Source organism: Rhopilema esculentum, unplaced genomic scaffold (assembly GCF_057945365.1).
Source record: "Rhopilema esculentum isolate cy_ngs unplaced genomic scaffold, ASM5794536v1 HiC_scaffold_36, whole genome shotgun sequence".
In the NCBI taxonomy this organism is placed as follows: Eukaryota; Metazoa; Cnidaria; class Scyphozoa; order Rhizostomeae; family Rhizostomatidae; genus Rhopilema; species Rhopilema esculentum.
This window is the reverse complement of record NW_028300847.1, coordinates 1,678,631-1,694,918: the sequence shown is the minus strand read 5'-3', so window position 1 is coordinate 1,694,918 and position 16,288 is coordinate 1,678,631. Positions and strand designations below refer to the sequence as shown.

Here is a 16,288-nt window from a genome sequence, read left to right as displayed (position 1 = left end):
ACTTGGCGCCATACTAGATCCCAAACTGTCATTCGCTAGCCATTTTCGATCAGTTATTTCTAAATTTAGGCAAGGCATAGGCATGTTAAGATCCCTTTTGACCAATTTAATGGCCCGGGTTCTTATAAAATTGTTCTTATCAAAATGAGAGAGCAATATAATTTTGTTTGGGTATAAATATTGCCATTTGTTTTATTTTACATGCAGTGGGGTAGTCTCCCCACAATGAGTTTTGATGGTATCGAGGGAAGCTTTGATATCCTCATCTTGAGAAATTCTTGTGTATAGTGATTTTACATCTAGTGTAAAAGAAATTAGCGCATGCTCTATGACTCCAGGATAGAGGGTTGTTTTGTCTGCAGCTATTGGGTAGACAAAAGGAGTTCATTTCCACTTTTCCACTTAAGGACTCCATTGGTAACAATCCCTATAGGCAAGCGGCACTGATTGGGCAACCTCAACAGTCATGTGCTCGTGTTTCTGATTGGCCTATTTCGTTCCAGAACTTGGTTTATATGTTTCCTAGCGTAGAGTTTTCGATCTATGTTCTGACGTTTTCAACTCTGAAAAATATCAGACGAAAAGATTTAGTTTACTCAAATGTTTTCTTTTTTTAAAGCCATTTTCAAGCATTGTCATTGATTTATTGTACTCTCTCAAGACTGGTTCACAAACACAACGACACAATGTCTTGTACTGCTCCTCCGTTCGCTACTGATGAATTTCAATCAGACGTCACCTACATGAAGGTTCGTTTAACTTTTCAATTACCTTTCGATTGGTTTTAATGCAAATAAATTCGTGCAGCACAAAGAAACTAACTCAAAATTTTCCACAGTGCTCTTAATAACAAAATTTATACAAAAGCTTGAGTGCTGATATTATAGCTGTATACATGATTGTTTCATACAAGTTATTTTTTCTTTTGGTAACCTTGTAAAAGGTTTTTTCATCTGTTATTTAAGATACCCCATTACTTCAACCTCACAAAAATCCAAATGGTTGTCTACCTAGGTATCCCATCACTTCCTAGGTATAGGTAAACAGTTTATTCAAGGTATCCCATTACTTCAACCTCACAAAAATCTAAATGGTTGTCTACCTGCGACTCCACATAAAGAAACTTTCCTTTTCTCGGTTGGCTGAATTCTTTCGTTCGCTTTGTTTGACTTAAAGAAAAAGTGGGTGTAGTCCAAATTATTGTATTTGTATTGGGCGCATTTTTGTTGCCAAGCTTTACATGCAGACCACTGACCCGTTCAAAACAGCAATCTAATCTTGAGTATATTGTAACTGAATACACAACTGCATTTCCAGCAAAGTCTACAGACCACCAAGGTCTTTGCGCTTGTGTGTGCATGCATCTGCTAAAACCACCTGAACTCCAAACGCCAGTTCTGCCTCCATCAACCGCATTGGCGCTTGAATACGGAGCGTACGTCGATGACTGTGAAGTACTTTTCCCAAATGCAATGTTACTGATTGCTGTTTGATTGAGGGTAAAACATAAATCAATGCTAGTTTTCCTTAAAAGATTTTCAAAAGTTGCATCACGTAAGCATTAGTGTTCGCAGGGACGCCAGGGAACAGGGAGGGCTAGGGGTCAACCGCCCCTGTTGCCTTTTAAAAGAAGGAACAAAGGAGGCCAGAGTGCCCTTTTCATTAAAGTGCCCTTAAAACCGGCCTTTCTAATAATCAGGGAGAGTCATATGAAATTCCGATTTTAGTGCATAATTCATGACGACATTTCTCAAAATTTGTAAAATAATGCCAAAAGTTAACAAATGTCCAAGATACCTGAAGAAGATCGAAGTAAAATGGCTGTTACGAAAGAATTGCTAGTAGCGGGGAATTATCTTTCAAATCCCCTTTTACTCAAGCCTGCCCCCCCTTGCCCCTTTGTCGTTCCAGCGTCCCTGAGTGTTCGCAAAGGTTAAAAGAGGTTTTTCGTACACTGGTCCATTTGCTTGGAATGAAATCTCACAATCCATTAGAGATATCGATTCCATCGGACGATTTGAAATAGAACCAAGATTTCGCCTTTTGAGATAGCAGAAATTAGCTCGGCATGAAACCATAAAAGATCAGACATTTTTTTTTCATTTAATCTTATTTATACACGATATCCATTCTTTAAAGAGAAAAGTTAAGATATACAGAATTAAAAACTACATAACATTAAACATTTGATAAGTTTACTTAGAGATTAAAACATAAATTGTATGAACTTCCATTGATTCGGACCAAGCTGATGTATGTTAGCTCAAAAGGTGAAATCTTAGTTCTATTTTAAAACGAATTGAGATCTTTAATGAATTGTGGGATTTCATTCCAAGCAAATGGACCAGTGTACAAGAACATCTTTTGGTATAATCTAATGTTAGTTTTTGCGCATGGAGATTTTATCTATCTATTCCTTGTGTTGTATTTTGCTATGGCAGACCTTTTGACGAACTGATTTTTTAGCTCTCTAGGACAGAGCTGATTGACAATTTTACAAGTCATAACTGCTTGGTCAAACTTCATCAATTGACTTACCTTCATAGGCAGTGGTGTAGTGCAATAAAAAACAATAGCAATGAGGCTTTTGCACAAAATGTTGCTAATGACAATAGCAAAAGTAGAAATTTACCAATATTCGGAATCAACAAGGGAGGCTCATCCCCCTGAGCCCCCTATCTTTACCTCTCTGTTCATAAGTCTCTTATCATAAGTATCCTTTACCGTTGAAGATTCTATTAGATCGAACGCTTTGTCCTGATATTTTTGCAGATTGCTTGGTATAGAGAGGACTCTCCATACCACGTAAGCTTACCCTAAGTGACTCTCATCCACTGTTTTATATACATTGAGCAGATTTGAAGACAAAAAAAAGATGGGATTTGGGAGGTTCATTCTCATCAACTGTTCTATGGCTTTTTGCCTTTACTGTCTGAGAGCAGTGGCGGTCGCAAAACATCCCTTTTTCAAGGTCTGATTCTTTGGGATCTACATGGACATCACAATCAAAAGCCATTTGACCGGATTCAACTGGGATTGATTGGAACTGTCAGGATTTTGATCACGATTGTATGATCACGACTCGTCAATTTTCAGGGTTGCAATCCTGATCCCTGTCATTCTAATCCAATCCCGATCCATGTTAATATGATGTATCATCTTTAAAGAGATAAGGTATTATTGTTTAATTATTGACTCACATCTAACACACGGCATGCCAAGTGGAAGCTCCTTGCAATGGGTGCACTTGTATCCAGGGGAATAGCAAACATCGAGACACAAATGCTCCGGTTCGCATGGATTGAGTTTCCTGCACATGTGCCCAATCTACGAAACAAAAAAGTCATCAAAAGAACTTCAAGCAATAAAGTACCTTCTGGCCTCAGTTCAGCGAATCTGTGCAATGCAGAAGAAGATTTTTTCATAAAGAATTAGTCATACACTGCCATCTTCCAAAAACAGCAATAGGATCCGTCTATATATCAAAAGAACTGCAGCTTGTCTACTCTTGAGCTCACGGTTGCACAATATAGACTACTTTGAAATAACAGTGTAACAAAACAAATTATAAAGGTAAACAAAAACGCTGCCGTACAACGTTACTAAATTCTTCAGGATAGTCAAAAATATATTTCGTTTTGGCCGTAGTTTTTCTAATAAACATCTATCTCTAATTCGATTAATAGTCTGATGAACTAAATTAAGCTCATCCATTTGAGAAAGATTGACTTTCGAGGTACATAAAAGTTCCTTTAGGTTGATGAAGTGTATCATACACGTTGATGGTACAATGAAATTAATTGTATTTTGTTCGTTCCATACCAGATTTTCAATAAAGCTCGTAGACTTGAACACCCAACCTTGCTTTGGCGTTAGTGCTACCCCGTCTGAAGCATCTGCAGTAGAGCGTTTGTTGAGCTCGCACCTTCTGGCTTTCTTACTCTTTTCTATGTTTATTGACTTGCATTGCAGCTCATCAACACAGGCAAGTTCGCATTCTTCTTCGGATGGAACAATTACTGTTGTTATTTTCTCTCCCTGCAAAACTTTATCCTGCTCTACATAGGAGAAGTTTGCGTAGTCTCCACAAGATCTGCGCAGGATTCTACCGTCGACTGAATGCAGGAACATGTGTAAGAAGATGCAAAAAACTCCAAACGTGCTATAGAAGACAATAATATCCAACAATTTTACATTGCTACGAATGGGGAACAAGGCTTCAGGTGTCATTCAATTTCAATATTAATTAACATCTTTCTACCAACTTTCAGCAAAGACTGTGATATTCCTTCTCGAAATCACGTTTTACGTAAATTCCTGAAATTTTAATTAATTAGGATTTCAACAAAAAAAAGTTAATTTGATATATTCTATCTCAATTGATTAAAAATAAAAAATATGAATAATTATCTATGCTTAAGTTATTCATATGTGATTTAAATTTGTATATCAAGAGATAAGAAACCCTTTCCAATGGCCGGACCTTTTATTCCCAAAAGTTTGCCCTAACTGTACCACTGTTTGGAAATATTGGAGGGGATGACACCCCCAGTAGCTACACCCATGGCCTAAGAATGTAAGGTGTAAGAAAAACTTTTATTTGCGCGTTATACGCCATTCTAGCCTAATTGCCCTCCAGAAAAAACCCGAGTTTATTTCGAAGTTAAAAGTTTGCTTACTCTTATCTTAATTGATATGTTTTAATGGTAGCTCCATAGATACAAACATAGATAATCTGACATACCGTGCTGCTAAGGGACGCCAACCGGTCGTTACATTTATACAAATACAGCTTATACAAACCTGGCTAAATTCGGGTGCATCTTGAAAGTGCTGCTGAAAGCTTTCAAGTATTTTCTGGAAAGATGTTTTCGTGCATGAGAATACAATTGATCATTCAGATCACAAGCCGATTGATCGATCATATTTAAACTTTCTGAATACTCATTTTACATGCAAAGAATTATGATTCATTTAGAATGCATGGTATTTACGTTTGACGGGGATTTTGCATGGAGGGCGCGTGAATCGGGTCACAGGCATGCACCTGCTAAACTTTCGTCAAAGTATATTGACAGTGTGGTCGGTACTATTATCAATGCCTAGATACAAACTAACAGACGTTTTTGTAGTTTTCCATCATTATCTTTGATGCAACACACCAACCAGTGGAGCTTAAATCATAGTAGTATTAAAATTTCATAGACTGAACACATCACATTATGCAAACTGTAGGCAACGTAAGCCTCCCTTACTATTTCAATCTGTAGTTTGTGCATTGCTGTCCTAAACCAGCAGAGAAATCATGAATAATAATATGGTAGTGTCTTTAAACAGTTTTCCATTGAGAAACAAGTAAAAGACAGAAGTGAAATATGAAGGAAGGCTTCTATTGTATATACCTATTATGCTTTTTCACAGTTACTAAGCAGCATGTGACCCAGCTTATATTATATCTTTCCACGTTTCCCGATTAAAACACCTCCATGCAACAAGACTTTTCTATTCAATGAAAGTAGCAGGTAAATATGGCACAGGATACCAAAATTTGCCTTGGACTGGTTAGTCTGAGCTGTTAGCACAGTATTTGACTTGAACTGTGCAAATTGTGATACCAGCATGAAAATGGGTACACTGGGGTAATTTCACACGCTGATGACGATGCCGAACAGACCCAAGCCGAAAAATGCCCCCAAGTGCTATTTTTAGACTGGGGTACTTGGCCCCGGTCCTCGAAATGGGCCAATCTCCATATGTCATTACTGATTTATGAAAAAAGTGGGAAAGGAAAGATTTAGGTGCATTATCATATATTAAAATATATTAAGAGAAAAGGAAATGAAAAATTGCCCCTTAATGCTATTTTTAGAATATGAAATTGGTACCCATGTCTCTATTTAAGCATTCTTCTCTAAATAATTACTCTCTTTTATATGAATATGAAATGTAGCTTTCTCCATTCTTTCATCAAACTGAAAAGTAATACGAAAAGATGTAATTGACAATTTTACCCCTTGATGCTATTTTTAGAATGGGGTACTGGAACCCAGTTATCGAAATTGTGTTTTACCTTCATAGTCTAGGCTCTAAGCACAGTATTTGAAATGAATTGTGCAAATTGTGGTACCAACATTACCACACAGCCTTGTGCCGGAATGAGAGATCTGGAAGCCAGTTTTTTGCTAAGTAGTGTGCCCAAATATATAACCAGCTGCAGAATAAAAACTTCATATAAGTGATAAACCAGTATTATCTAGAAGATCTTTAATTGACTTCACCCAAGATATATATTTCCAGTTATCAACTGACAAAAAAAAGCTTCTAAAAATAATCTTGTCTGCTGATCATCAACTTGCCCCAGAAATTCATACCGTTCTTGATTTGATTTCGGTAGATACAGAGAAGAGACCAAGTCCCCATATTCAAAGATCCGTCATTCCTTTGTAATTTCGTTATTCAAATTGGTCTATAGTTCTTAACTTTTCCAATCCCCATAAATGTGCTCCATAACCCGTTTCCTTATTCTATCAACGTTTGAAAATGTTTATATCTTTGTTTTATCAGACCTTTGGTTCAATTTGAAAAAAAATCATCATGTGATATTACTTAGTCTATGTTGGGGTGTCAACAGGTTTTAAGGCTACTGCAGGCTTTGAGAAATAATATACTTTAACAATATTGAAGTAAACAATACATTTTCCCTTTAAGGAGATACTTTATGAGAAGTGTGTTCATAGGAAATTTTTTTAGAGACGAAAAACATTAAGATATATTTTCGATCTTGAATGGAGTAAAATCCGATTTTCTTTTAATCATTTATCATAATCAGCAACTGTGGTGCTCTGCTTAAGGATTTGACTGCTATGTCAGTCACGTTAATATGTTCCAACAAAGTTGTTCCATATTAGTTCTATACTATAGGGATCTCCATATTGCGAAGTTAAACCTTAAATCCACCAAAATGGATTCCATTACTCGGGCATTAGGACTTAGAACAAAATGATATTAAGAGTTAATGTCAGAGAACTATGAACACTACGACTGTTTAAAACACTCTATTAAGGAATCCCGAACATTTGTCGAAATCCCTGTGTCCACTGCAAGATTAGGTTTGTTTGCCCCAGTCAGTCTTACATCCCCCCCGTTAAAAGTTTTGTTTTCCTGCCTTAAAATACAGATAGGCTCTCTTTGGCAGTCTTCTTTGACCAATTCCCCACCAGTCCAAGGCAAATTTTGGTATCCTGTGCCATATTTACCTGCTGCTTCCATTGAATAGAAAAGTCTTGTTACATAGAGCTGTTTTAATCGGGAAACGTGGAAAGATATAATATAAGCTGGGTCACATGCTGCTTAGTAACTATGAAAAAGCATAATAGGTATATGCAATAGAAACCTTCCTTGATAATTCACTTCTGTCTGTTATTTGTTTCTAAATGGAAAACTATTTAAAGACACTACCACTTTATCATTAATGATTTCTCTGCTGCTTTAGGACAGCAATGCACAAACTACAGATTGAAATAGTAAGGGAGGCTTACGTTGCCTACAGTTTGCATAATGCGATGTGTTCAGTCTATGAAATTTTAATCCTACTATGATTTAAGCTCCATTGGTTGGTGTGTTGCATCAAAGATAATGATGGAAAACTACAAAAACGTCTGTCAGTTTGTATCTAGGCATTGATAATACCGACCACACTGTCAATATACTTTGACGAAAGTTTAGCAGGTGCATGCCTGTGACCCGATTCGCACGCCCTCCATGCAAAATCCCCGTCATACGTAAACACCATGTATTCTAAATGAATCATAATTCTTGGCATGTAAAATGAGTATTCAGAAAATTTAAATATGATCGATCAATCGGCTTGTGATCTGAATGATTAATTGCATTATCATGCACGAAAACATCTTTCCAAAAAATACTTGAGAGCTTTCAGCAGTACTTTCAAGATGCACCCGAATTTAGCCAGGTTTGTATAAGCTGTATTTGTATAAAAATAAGGACAAGTTGGCGTCCCTTAGCAGCACGGTATGTCAGAGTATCTATGTTTGTATCTATGGAGCTACCATTAAAACATATCAATTAAGGTTACGGTAAACGTTTGCTGGATGAAAACATCATTTTTTCGATTTTTTCACATTCAAGTAGCCGAACTTTCAAGGCACACAATGACACCAAATTTGAAACAAACAGAAATTTTGAAAGTGGAAAAAATCCCATGTAAACGAAGGTTTCCATAATTTCTTTATCAAAACTTTTAGTTGAGGCCTGAAAATCTCTTGACCTTTTAAGCCGATTATCGTTGCTTTGCGGTTGTAGTCGCATGTCTCATTTACAATATCGCATGGCACATCCATATACCCAATGTACGGCCGTGTTTATTTAAACAGGCTTATTGATCTTAAATCTTCAAGTGACTTGACCCGGATTACACTGTGGTTTACTAGTGTATCTTGCAAGTGCGATCAGTAAAATCCCGTTTTCTCCGGACTCGAAATTCCTCTACATGCAGGTACGAAAAAGCTATTATGTACCCAAGGAACCAATCGAATGGCTCGAAAAATTGCACACGGCTAGGGCAGACGTTGGGCAAACAAAGTGTGTCTCAAATTTTTTTTATTTTCTCTGGTCCGTCTTTTATACCCAAATACAGCTGCGGGAGGGTGGAAAAATTATTTGCCAATTTTTGACAGGGTATAGTTTCAAGAAGAGGAGGAATTTAAAAAATCTGAGACACACTTTGGTAGCTTAGGACCTGCACTTCCTGCTGGTCTAAGTCAGATTTTGTTACCTCAAACGCAAGGGTACATAATAGCTTTTGTAGGTGGTACACTTTTTGACCAGTAAATTCGCATGGAAAATAACATTTAACATTATTTGCCAATACTTTTTATCTGGCTAGATACGCCATAATCTTGTGCATCGAATGATATATAGTTTATCTAGATTCCTTGAGCCGTTTGGCCTTTAGGAAGAAAAAACCAATTTTCGTGTTCAAAACGTTTACCGTAACCTTAAGATAAGAGTGAGCAAACTTTTAACTTTGATATAAACACGGGTGTTTTCTGGAGCACAAGTAGGCTAGAATGGCGTGTAACGCGCAAATAAAAGTTTTTCTCACACCTTACATTCTTAGGCCATGGGTGTAGCTACTGGGGGTGTGGGGTTGTCATCCCCTCTAATATTTCCAAACAGTGGTACAGTTAGGGCAAACTTTTGGGAATAAAAGGTCCGGCCATTGGAAAGGGTTTCTTATCTCTTGATATACAAATTTAAATCACATATGAATAACTTGTGGAGACTACGCAAACTTCTCATATGTAGAGCAGGATAAAGTTTTGCAGGGAGAGAAAATAACAACAGTAATTGTTCCATCCGAAGAAGAATGCGAACTTGCCTGTGTTGACGAGCTGCAATGCAAGTCAATAAACATAGAAAAGAGAAGGAATGCCAGACAGTGCGAGCTCAACAAACGCTCTACTGCAGATGCTTCAGACGGGGTAGCGCTAACGCCAAAGCAAGGTTGGGTGTACAAGTCTACGAGCTTTACTGAAAATCTGGTATGGAACGAGCAAAATACAATTAATTTCATTGTACCATCAACGTGTATGATACACTTCATAACCTAAAGGAACTTTTATGTACCTCGAAAGTTAATCTTTCTCAAATGGATGAGCTAAATTTAGTTCATCAGACTATTAATCGAATTAGAGATAGATGTTTATTAGAAAAACTACGGCCAAAACGAAATATATTTTTGACTATCGTGAAGAATTTTTGTTTACCTTTATAATTTGTTTTGTTACACTGTTACTTCAAAGTGGTCCAAATTGCGCAACCGTGAGCTCAAGAGTAGACAAGCTGCAGTTCTTTTGATATATAGACGGATCCTATTGCTGTTTTTAGAAGATTGCAGTGTATGACTAATTCTTTATGAAATAAATTTTCTTCTGCATTGCACAGATTCGCTGAACTGATGCCAGAAGGTACTTTATTGCTTGAAGTTTTTTTGATGACTTTTTCGTTTCGTAGATTGGGCACATATGCAGGAAACTCAATCCATGCGAACCGGAGCATTTGTGTCTCGATGTTTGCTATTCCACTGGATACAAGTGCACCCATTGCAAGGAGCTTCCACTTGGCATGCCGTGTGTCAGATGTGAGTCAATAATTAAACAATAATACCTTATCTCTTTAAAGATGATACATCATATTAACATGGATCGGGATTGCATTAGAATGACAGGGATCAGGATTGCAATCCTGAAAATTGACGAGGAATCATACAATCGTGATTAAAATCCTAACAGTTCCAATCAATCCCAGTTGAATCCGGTCAAATGGCTTTTGATCGTGATGTCAATCTACATCCCACAAAATCAAACCGTGAAAAAGGTTTGTTTTGCGACCGCCACTGCTCTCAGACAGTAAAGGCAAAAAGCCATAGAATAGATAACGAGAATGTACCCCCAAAATCACAATGTCTATTATGTCTTCAAATCTGCTCAATGTATATAAGACAGTGGATGAAAGTCACTTAGGGTAAGCTTACGTGGTATGGGGAGCCCTCTCTGATACCAAGCTGAGCAATCTGCAAAAATATCAGGACAAAGCGTTCGATCTAATAGAATCTTCAACGGTAAAGGATACTTATGATAAGAGATTTATGAACAGAGAGGTAAAAATAGGGGGAATTGGTAAATTTCTACTTTTGCTATTGTTTTTGCAACATTTTGTGCAAAAGCCTCATTGCTATTGTTTTTTGATTGCACTACACCACTGCCTATGAAGGTAAGTCAATTGATGAAATTTGAACAAGCAGTTATGACTTACAAAATTGTCAATCAGCTCTGTCCTAGAGAGCTAAAAAATCAGTTGGTCAAAAGGTCTGCCATAGCAAAATACAACACAAGGAATAGATAGGTAGAATCTCCATGCGCACAAACTAACATTAGAATATACCAAAAGATGTTCTTGTACACTAGTCCATTTGCTTGGAATGAAATCCCACAATTCATTAAAGATTTCAATTCGTTTTAAAATAGAACTAAGATTTCACCTTTTGAGCTAACATATATCAGCTTGGCCCAAATCAATGGAAGTTCATACAATTTATCTTTTAATCTCTAAGTAAACTTATCAAATTTTAAATGTTATGTAGTTTTTAATTCTGTATATCTTAACTTTTCTCTTTACTGAATGGATATCGTGTATAAATAAGATTAAATGAAAAAAAAATGTCTGATCTTTTATGGTTTCATGCCGAGCTAATTTCTGCTATCTCAAAAGGCGAAATCTTGGTTCTATTTAAAATCGTACGATGGAATCGATATCTCTAATGGATTGTGAGATTTCATTCCAAGCAAATGGACCAGTATAAAAAAAACCTCCTTTAACCTTTGCGATTACTCAGGGACGCCGGAACGACAAATGGGCAAGGGAGGGCAGGCTTGAGTGAAAGGGCATTTGAAAGATAATTCCCAGCTACTAGCAATTCTTTCGTAACTGCCATTTTATTTCGATCTTCTTCAGGTATCTTGAACATTATTTTACAAATTTTGAGAAATGTCGTCATGAATTATTCACTAAAATCGGAATTTCATATGACTCTCCCTGATTATTAGAATGGCCGGTTTTAAGGGCAGTTATATGAAAAGGGCACTCTAGCCTCCTTTGTTCCTTCTTTTAAAAGGCAACAGGGGCGGTTGACCCCTCGCGTCCCCTCTTCTCTGGCGTCCCTGCGAACACTAATGCTTACGTGATGCAACTTTTGAAAATCTTTTAAGGAAACCTGGCATTGATTCATGTTTTACCCTCAATCAAACAGCAATCAGTAACATTGCATTTGGGAAAAGTACTTCACAGTCATCGACGTACGCTCCGTATTCAAGCGCCAATGCGGTTGATGGAGGCAGAACTGGCGGTTGGAATAATGAACTTTCAGGTGATTTTAGCAGATGCATGCACACACTAGGGCAAAGACCTTGGTGGTCTGTAGACTTTGCTGGAAATGCAGTTGTGTATTCAGTTACAATATACTCAAGGTTAGATTGCTGTTTTGAACGAGTCAGTGGTCTGCATGTAAAGCTTGGCAACAAAAATGCGCCCAATAAAAATACAAGAATTTGGACTACACCCACTTTTTCATCGACTCAAACAAACATACGAAAGAATTCAGCCAACCGAGAAAAAGAAAGTTTCTTTATGTGGAGTCGCAGGTAGACAGCAATTTGGATTTTTGTGAGGTTGAAGTAATGGGATACCTTGAATAAACTGTTTACCTATACCTAGGAAGTGATGGGATACCTAGGTAGACAACCATTTGGATTTTTGTGAGGTTGAAGTAATGGGGTATCTTAAGTAACAGATGAAAAAACCTTTTATAAGGTTACCAAAAGAAAAAATAACTTGTATGAAACAATCATGTTTACAGCTATAATATCAGCACTCAAGCTTTTGTATAAATTTTGTTATTAAGAGCACTGTGGACAATTTTGAGTTAGTTTCTTTGTGCTGCACGAATTTATTTGCATTAAAACCAATCGAAAGGTAATTGAAAAGTTAAACGAACCTTCATGTAGGTGACGTCTGATTGAAATTCATCAGTAGCGAACGGAGGAGCAGTACAAGACATTGTGTCGTTGTGTTTGTGAACCAGTCTTGAGAGAGTACAATAAAACAATGACAAGCAAAAAGAGGAACTTGGTGGGATTGGGATCAATGATATTCTAGCAGAACGAACAGCTCCTCCAAGTCACGACAGATGACTTACAGCATTGCAATCAAACTTCACAATCGATCCGTTCGTTAAATCCTCAAAATCTATTTAAACAATTTTTTGGTGGTGCAAAACTTGAAAATGGCTTAAAAAAAAGAAAACATTTGAGTAAACTAAACCTTTTCGTCTGATATTTTTCAGGGTTGAAAACGTCAGAACATAGATCGAAAACTTTACGCTAGGAAACATATAAACCAAGTTGTGGAACGAAATAGGGCAATCAGAAACGCGAGCACATGACTGTTGAGGTTGCCCAACCAGTGCCGCTTGCCTATATGGATTGTTACCAATGGAATCTTTAAGTGGAAATGAACTCCTTTTGTCTACCCAATAGCTGCAGACAAAACAACCCTCTATCCTGGAGTCATAGAGCATGCGCTCATTTCTTTTAAACTAGATGTAAAATCACTATACACAAAAATTTCTCAAGATGAGAATATCAAAGCTTCCCTCGATGCCATCAAAAATCATTGTGGGGAGACTACCCCACTGCATGTAAAATAAAACAAATGGCAATATTTATACCCAAACAAAATTATATTGCTCTCTCATTTTGATAAGAACAATTTTATAAGAACCCGAGCCATTAAATTGGTCAAAAGGGATCTTAACAGGCCTATGCCTTGCCTATATTTAGAAATAACTGATCGAAAATGGCTAGCGAATGACAGTTTGGGATCTAGTATGGCGCCGAGTTGTTATTGCTCTTGAACTCTCATTACTGGAGCTCCATTAAACAAATGGAAGGATGATCCATTGGAATTATCTGTGTTTAAAAAATAATTTCTACTTTCTACTGCTGGTTGGGTCAGGATTAAAGAACATTTGCCACCTAAGCGCCCACAGTTCAATAATGCAGCATATCAACTAATGCAGCATATGCAGCATAAAGTATAGTAGCATCTAGACGTAAGCATGTATTGTAAACAATTTTATATGATATAAAAAAACTGCGTAGATTGATGTGTCATCGGCAAATAAATTTTCCTTACACTTTAAGCCATCAGTCAAGTCATTGATATAGATAAGAAAAAAAGAGGACTCAAGATAGAACCTTGGGGAACACCGGCTGAAATATTACGCCATGTAGATGCTTTGCCATTCAAAACAGTACGCTGTTTTCTATTGTGAAGGCAACTTTCTTCAAATTCTTTTTCCTATTTTCTTCAAACACTTTTCCTTCGCCTCCTCAACTAAATTTGATCCCTGAGATATCACATTGGCAATGACCTCTTGCTTGCATTCTGGCTGTTCATTTCTGATGAAAGTCTTATAAGCCCTGTTCTTTTTCATGATGAAGTTTCTAATTGACTGCGCTATCCAAGGTGCCTGGCGAGATCTGAATGTGATTATTTTGTTTGGTATAAAGTTGGAAAGGATATTCAGTAAAATTTCATTCAGGTGTTTTTAACTTGAAGATCTAGGGATTTGACTTCAGAGAAATTGTTTTAACACTTGCAGTGATCTTTGATTGCAGTGATCTTTGTTCTATCATAGTACCAAATTCTGCGTTTATATCGAGGTGGAAACATAATTTTTATACTTAGTTTACCAAAAACAATCTGACTGGTTTTTTAAAGACGGGTAAGACCTGATTCAAGAAATAAATTTGGCTGATCATTGTATAAAACATCAATGCAAGATTGAGAATTTCCAGTTAAGTGTGTTGACTAGAAAACTAATATCGTTTGGGGCTGAAAAGAAGTTGAATTTGTTTGGTGTCAAGCAGCTTGAAATTCTTGTTGATAAAAATCTCATCAACACAACGATGAATTATAAATATTTAGATCCTATTTTAACATTTGCGTCATGAAACCTTTAAAAAAGTACCTAAAAAGCTGCAAGCAGAGTGAACATGATAAGAGAAATAAAAATAGTCTGACATTAGATGCGGCTTAAGCATTATGCAGGACGATGGTTTTACCAGTTTTTACATATTGCAGTACTTTGTCACTGGGATTACCTGATTCTTGACTAAAAAGGATCAGAAGCATCGATAATAGAGGAAAGAATGTAAATTATCTACACTGGGAAAGAATTTGGAAACATGAACTGTAGTATTCGATTGTCTTAGCAATAACATTTGTGAGCTCTTGGCAGGGGTGCAGTGGGAGTTAACTTTTTGGGGGTGCAAAGCTGAAAATTTTCCGATAAAACTATGATTTTTCCGACAATTTTTTTCTCAATACATTCCTTGAAGATTACCCTTGCTGCATATACTGCAACACTTGATACTACAATATCACGAATGGATCTGGAAATCGTTAACGAATGGATCGTTCGTTATACACCTTCAAGTTCAACAATGGCCTTTATTCTAACAAAACTTATCAAATATAAATCGCTATGAACAAAACTATAACTATTTGTAAATTTACACCCTACAAGTCTTCTCGCTAAACTAGACAATAAACTGTCAAGTCAGTGTTTATAGCTGTTTATAGCAAAAAGTTTTTTTGGCAAGTTTTAAATCGCATCATAATTACTTTGCATTTATTTATGCTAAACCTTAAATAGATATAACGCCTCCAAAAGAATAGTTTTCTTTTAACTGAATTTATATAAACTGTTACTCAAGCCGCATCTTTCTCAAAAGAGGCGTGGCAGCATACAAATCGATGATGTCACCATAGTCTATCGACTGTAAAATATCACTTTCGACGTTGATTGTTATCAGAGAGGAAAGGCGGTCTTGTCCCATCGTTGACCGTAGCCGATTTTTTACAATCCTCAGCTTTGAAAAAGCTCTTTCATAGTTTTTGAACCTATTGGCAAAGGAAAGAGAACTTTGTAAAGAAGGACCAGCTGTGGAAAGGCACTTTGCAGGTTATACTTATCATCAACTGAAGAACTGAATGGAACTGAAAAATGTTCTCTTTCTTCTGCAGCCGGGAGAGGGTTGCTCTTTTCTCTAACTTTCCAAAATTTACAGTAATTATTGGCAAAAGAGCTGTACTCATCTCTTAATTTTTTGTCATCCAGGCCGTAATTCTTCGCAACCTTTTTGAATTACACTGTACACAAGGCAAAATCTGTCAAAATTGCCTTATGAGACGTAAATATTGTATTCATTGAGCTGATAGCTGTATCCACTATCACGATGATATACGGATTCCCTATTTCCCTCTAATTCATCTATGCAATTTTCCCCTGGCATCTTTTTCTTTCTGCGTATTCGTCGCTCGACAAAATTTTCCTCTTCTAAGTCATGGCGAAAATAATAACTTTTTGCGTCTTCTACAACACCAGCGAATTCATTTCGGAATGAACTGAGTTGAATTTAAACTGTCGGAAATGGGAGTTTATAAAATAACTGAGACCAGAGCGTTAATTTCCTTTACAAATTTCAGCAATGCGATGATTCCGATAAATACTCTAATGAAAATAAGTAGGAAGGGTTGAGCATGCCCTTTTTTACGACAGGTTAAAAAAAATGCGACCTTTTGGACAGGATCGATGAAAACCTTACATTTTGTCTAATATTTCAAATTTTCCGACAAACGTTGG

General features: G+C 36.8%; 2 protein-coding genes across 2 annotated transcripts; one reads left to right on the top strand and one right to left on the bottom strand.

Moving 5' to 3' along the window:
- Window positions 1-70: 70 nt before the first annotated feature.
- On the bottom strand, window positions 71-4,958 carry LOC135687970 (uncharacterized). The gene is made up of 4 exons (XM_089115637.1): window positions 4,804-4,958; window positions 3,823-4,162; window positions 3,201-3,327; window positions 71-1,485 (listed from the first exon to the last, which is right to left on the bottom strand). Exons 1-4 carry the CDS (start codon window positions 4,923-4,925, stop codon window positions 1,049-1,051), a joined length of 1,026 nt encoding a protein of 341 aa, XP_088971763.1. The 5' UTR covers window positions 4,926-4,958; the 3' UTR covers window positions 71-1,048.
- A 4,341-nt stretch (window positions 4,959-9,299) lies between these two features.
- On the top strand, window positions 9,300-14,878 carry LOC148957211 (pentraxin fusion protein-like). Its single transcript, XM_089115640.1, has 3 exons — window positions 9,300-9,563; window positions 10,036-10,162; window positions 11,831-14,878. Exons 2-3 carry the CDS (start codon window positions 10,147-10,149, stop codon window positions 12,223-12,225), a joined length of 411 nt encoding a protein of 136 aa, XP_088971766.1. The 5' UTR covers window positions 9,300-9,563; window positions 10,036-10,146; the 3' UTR covers window positions 12,226-14,878.
- Window positions 14,879-16,288: the final 1,410 nt, after the last annotated feature.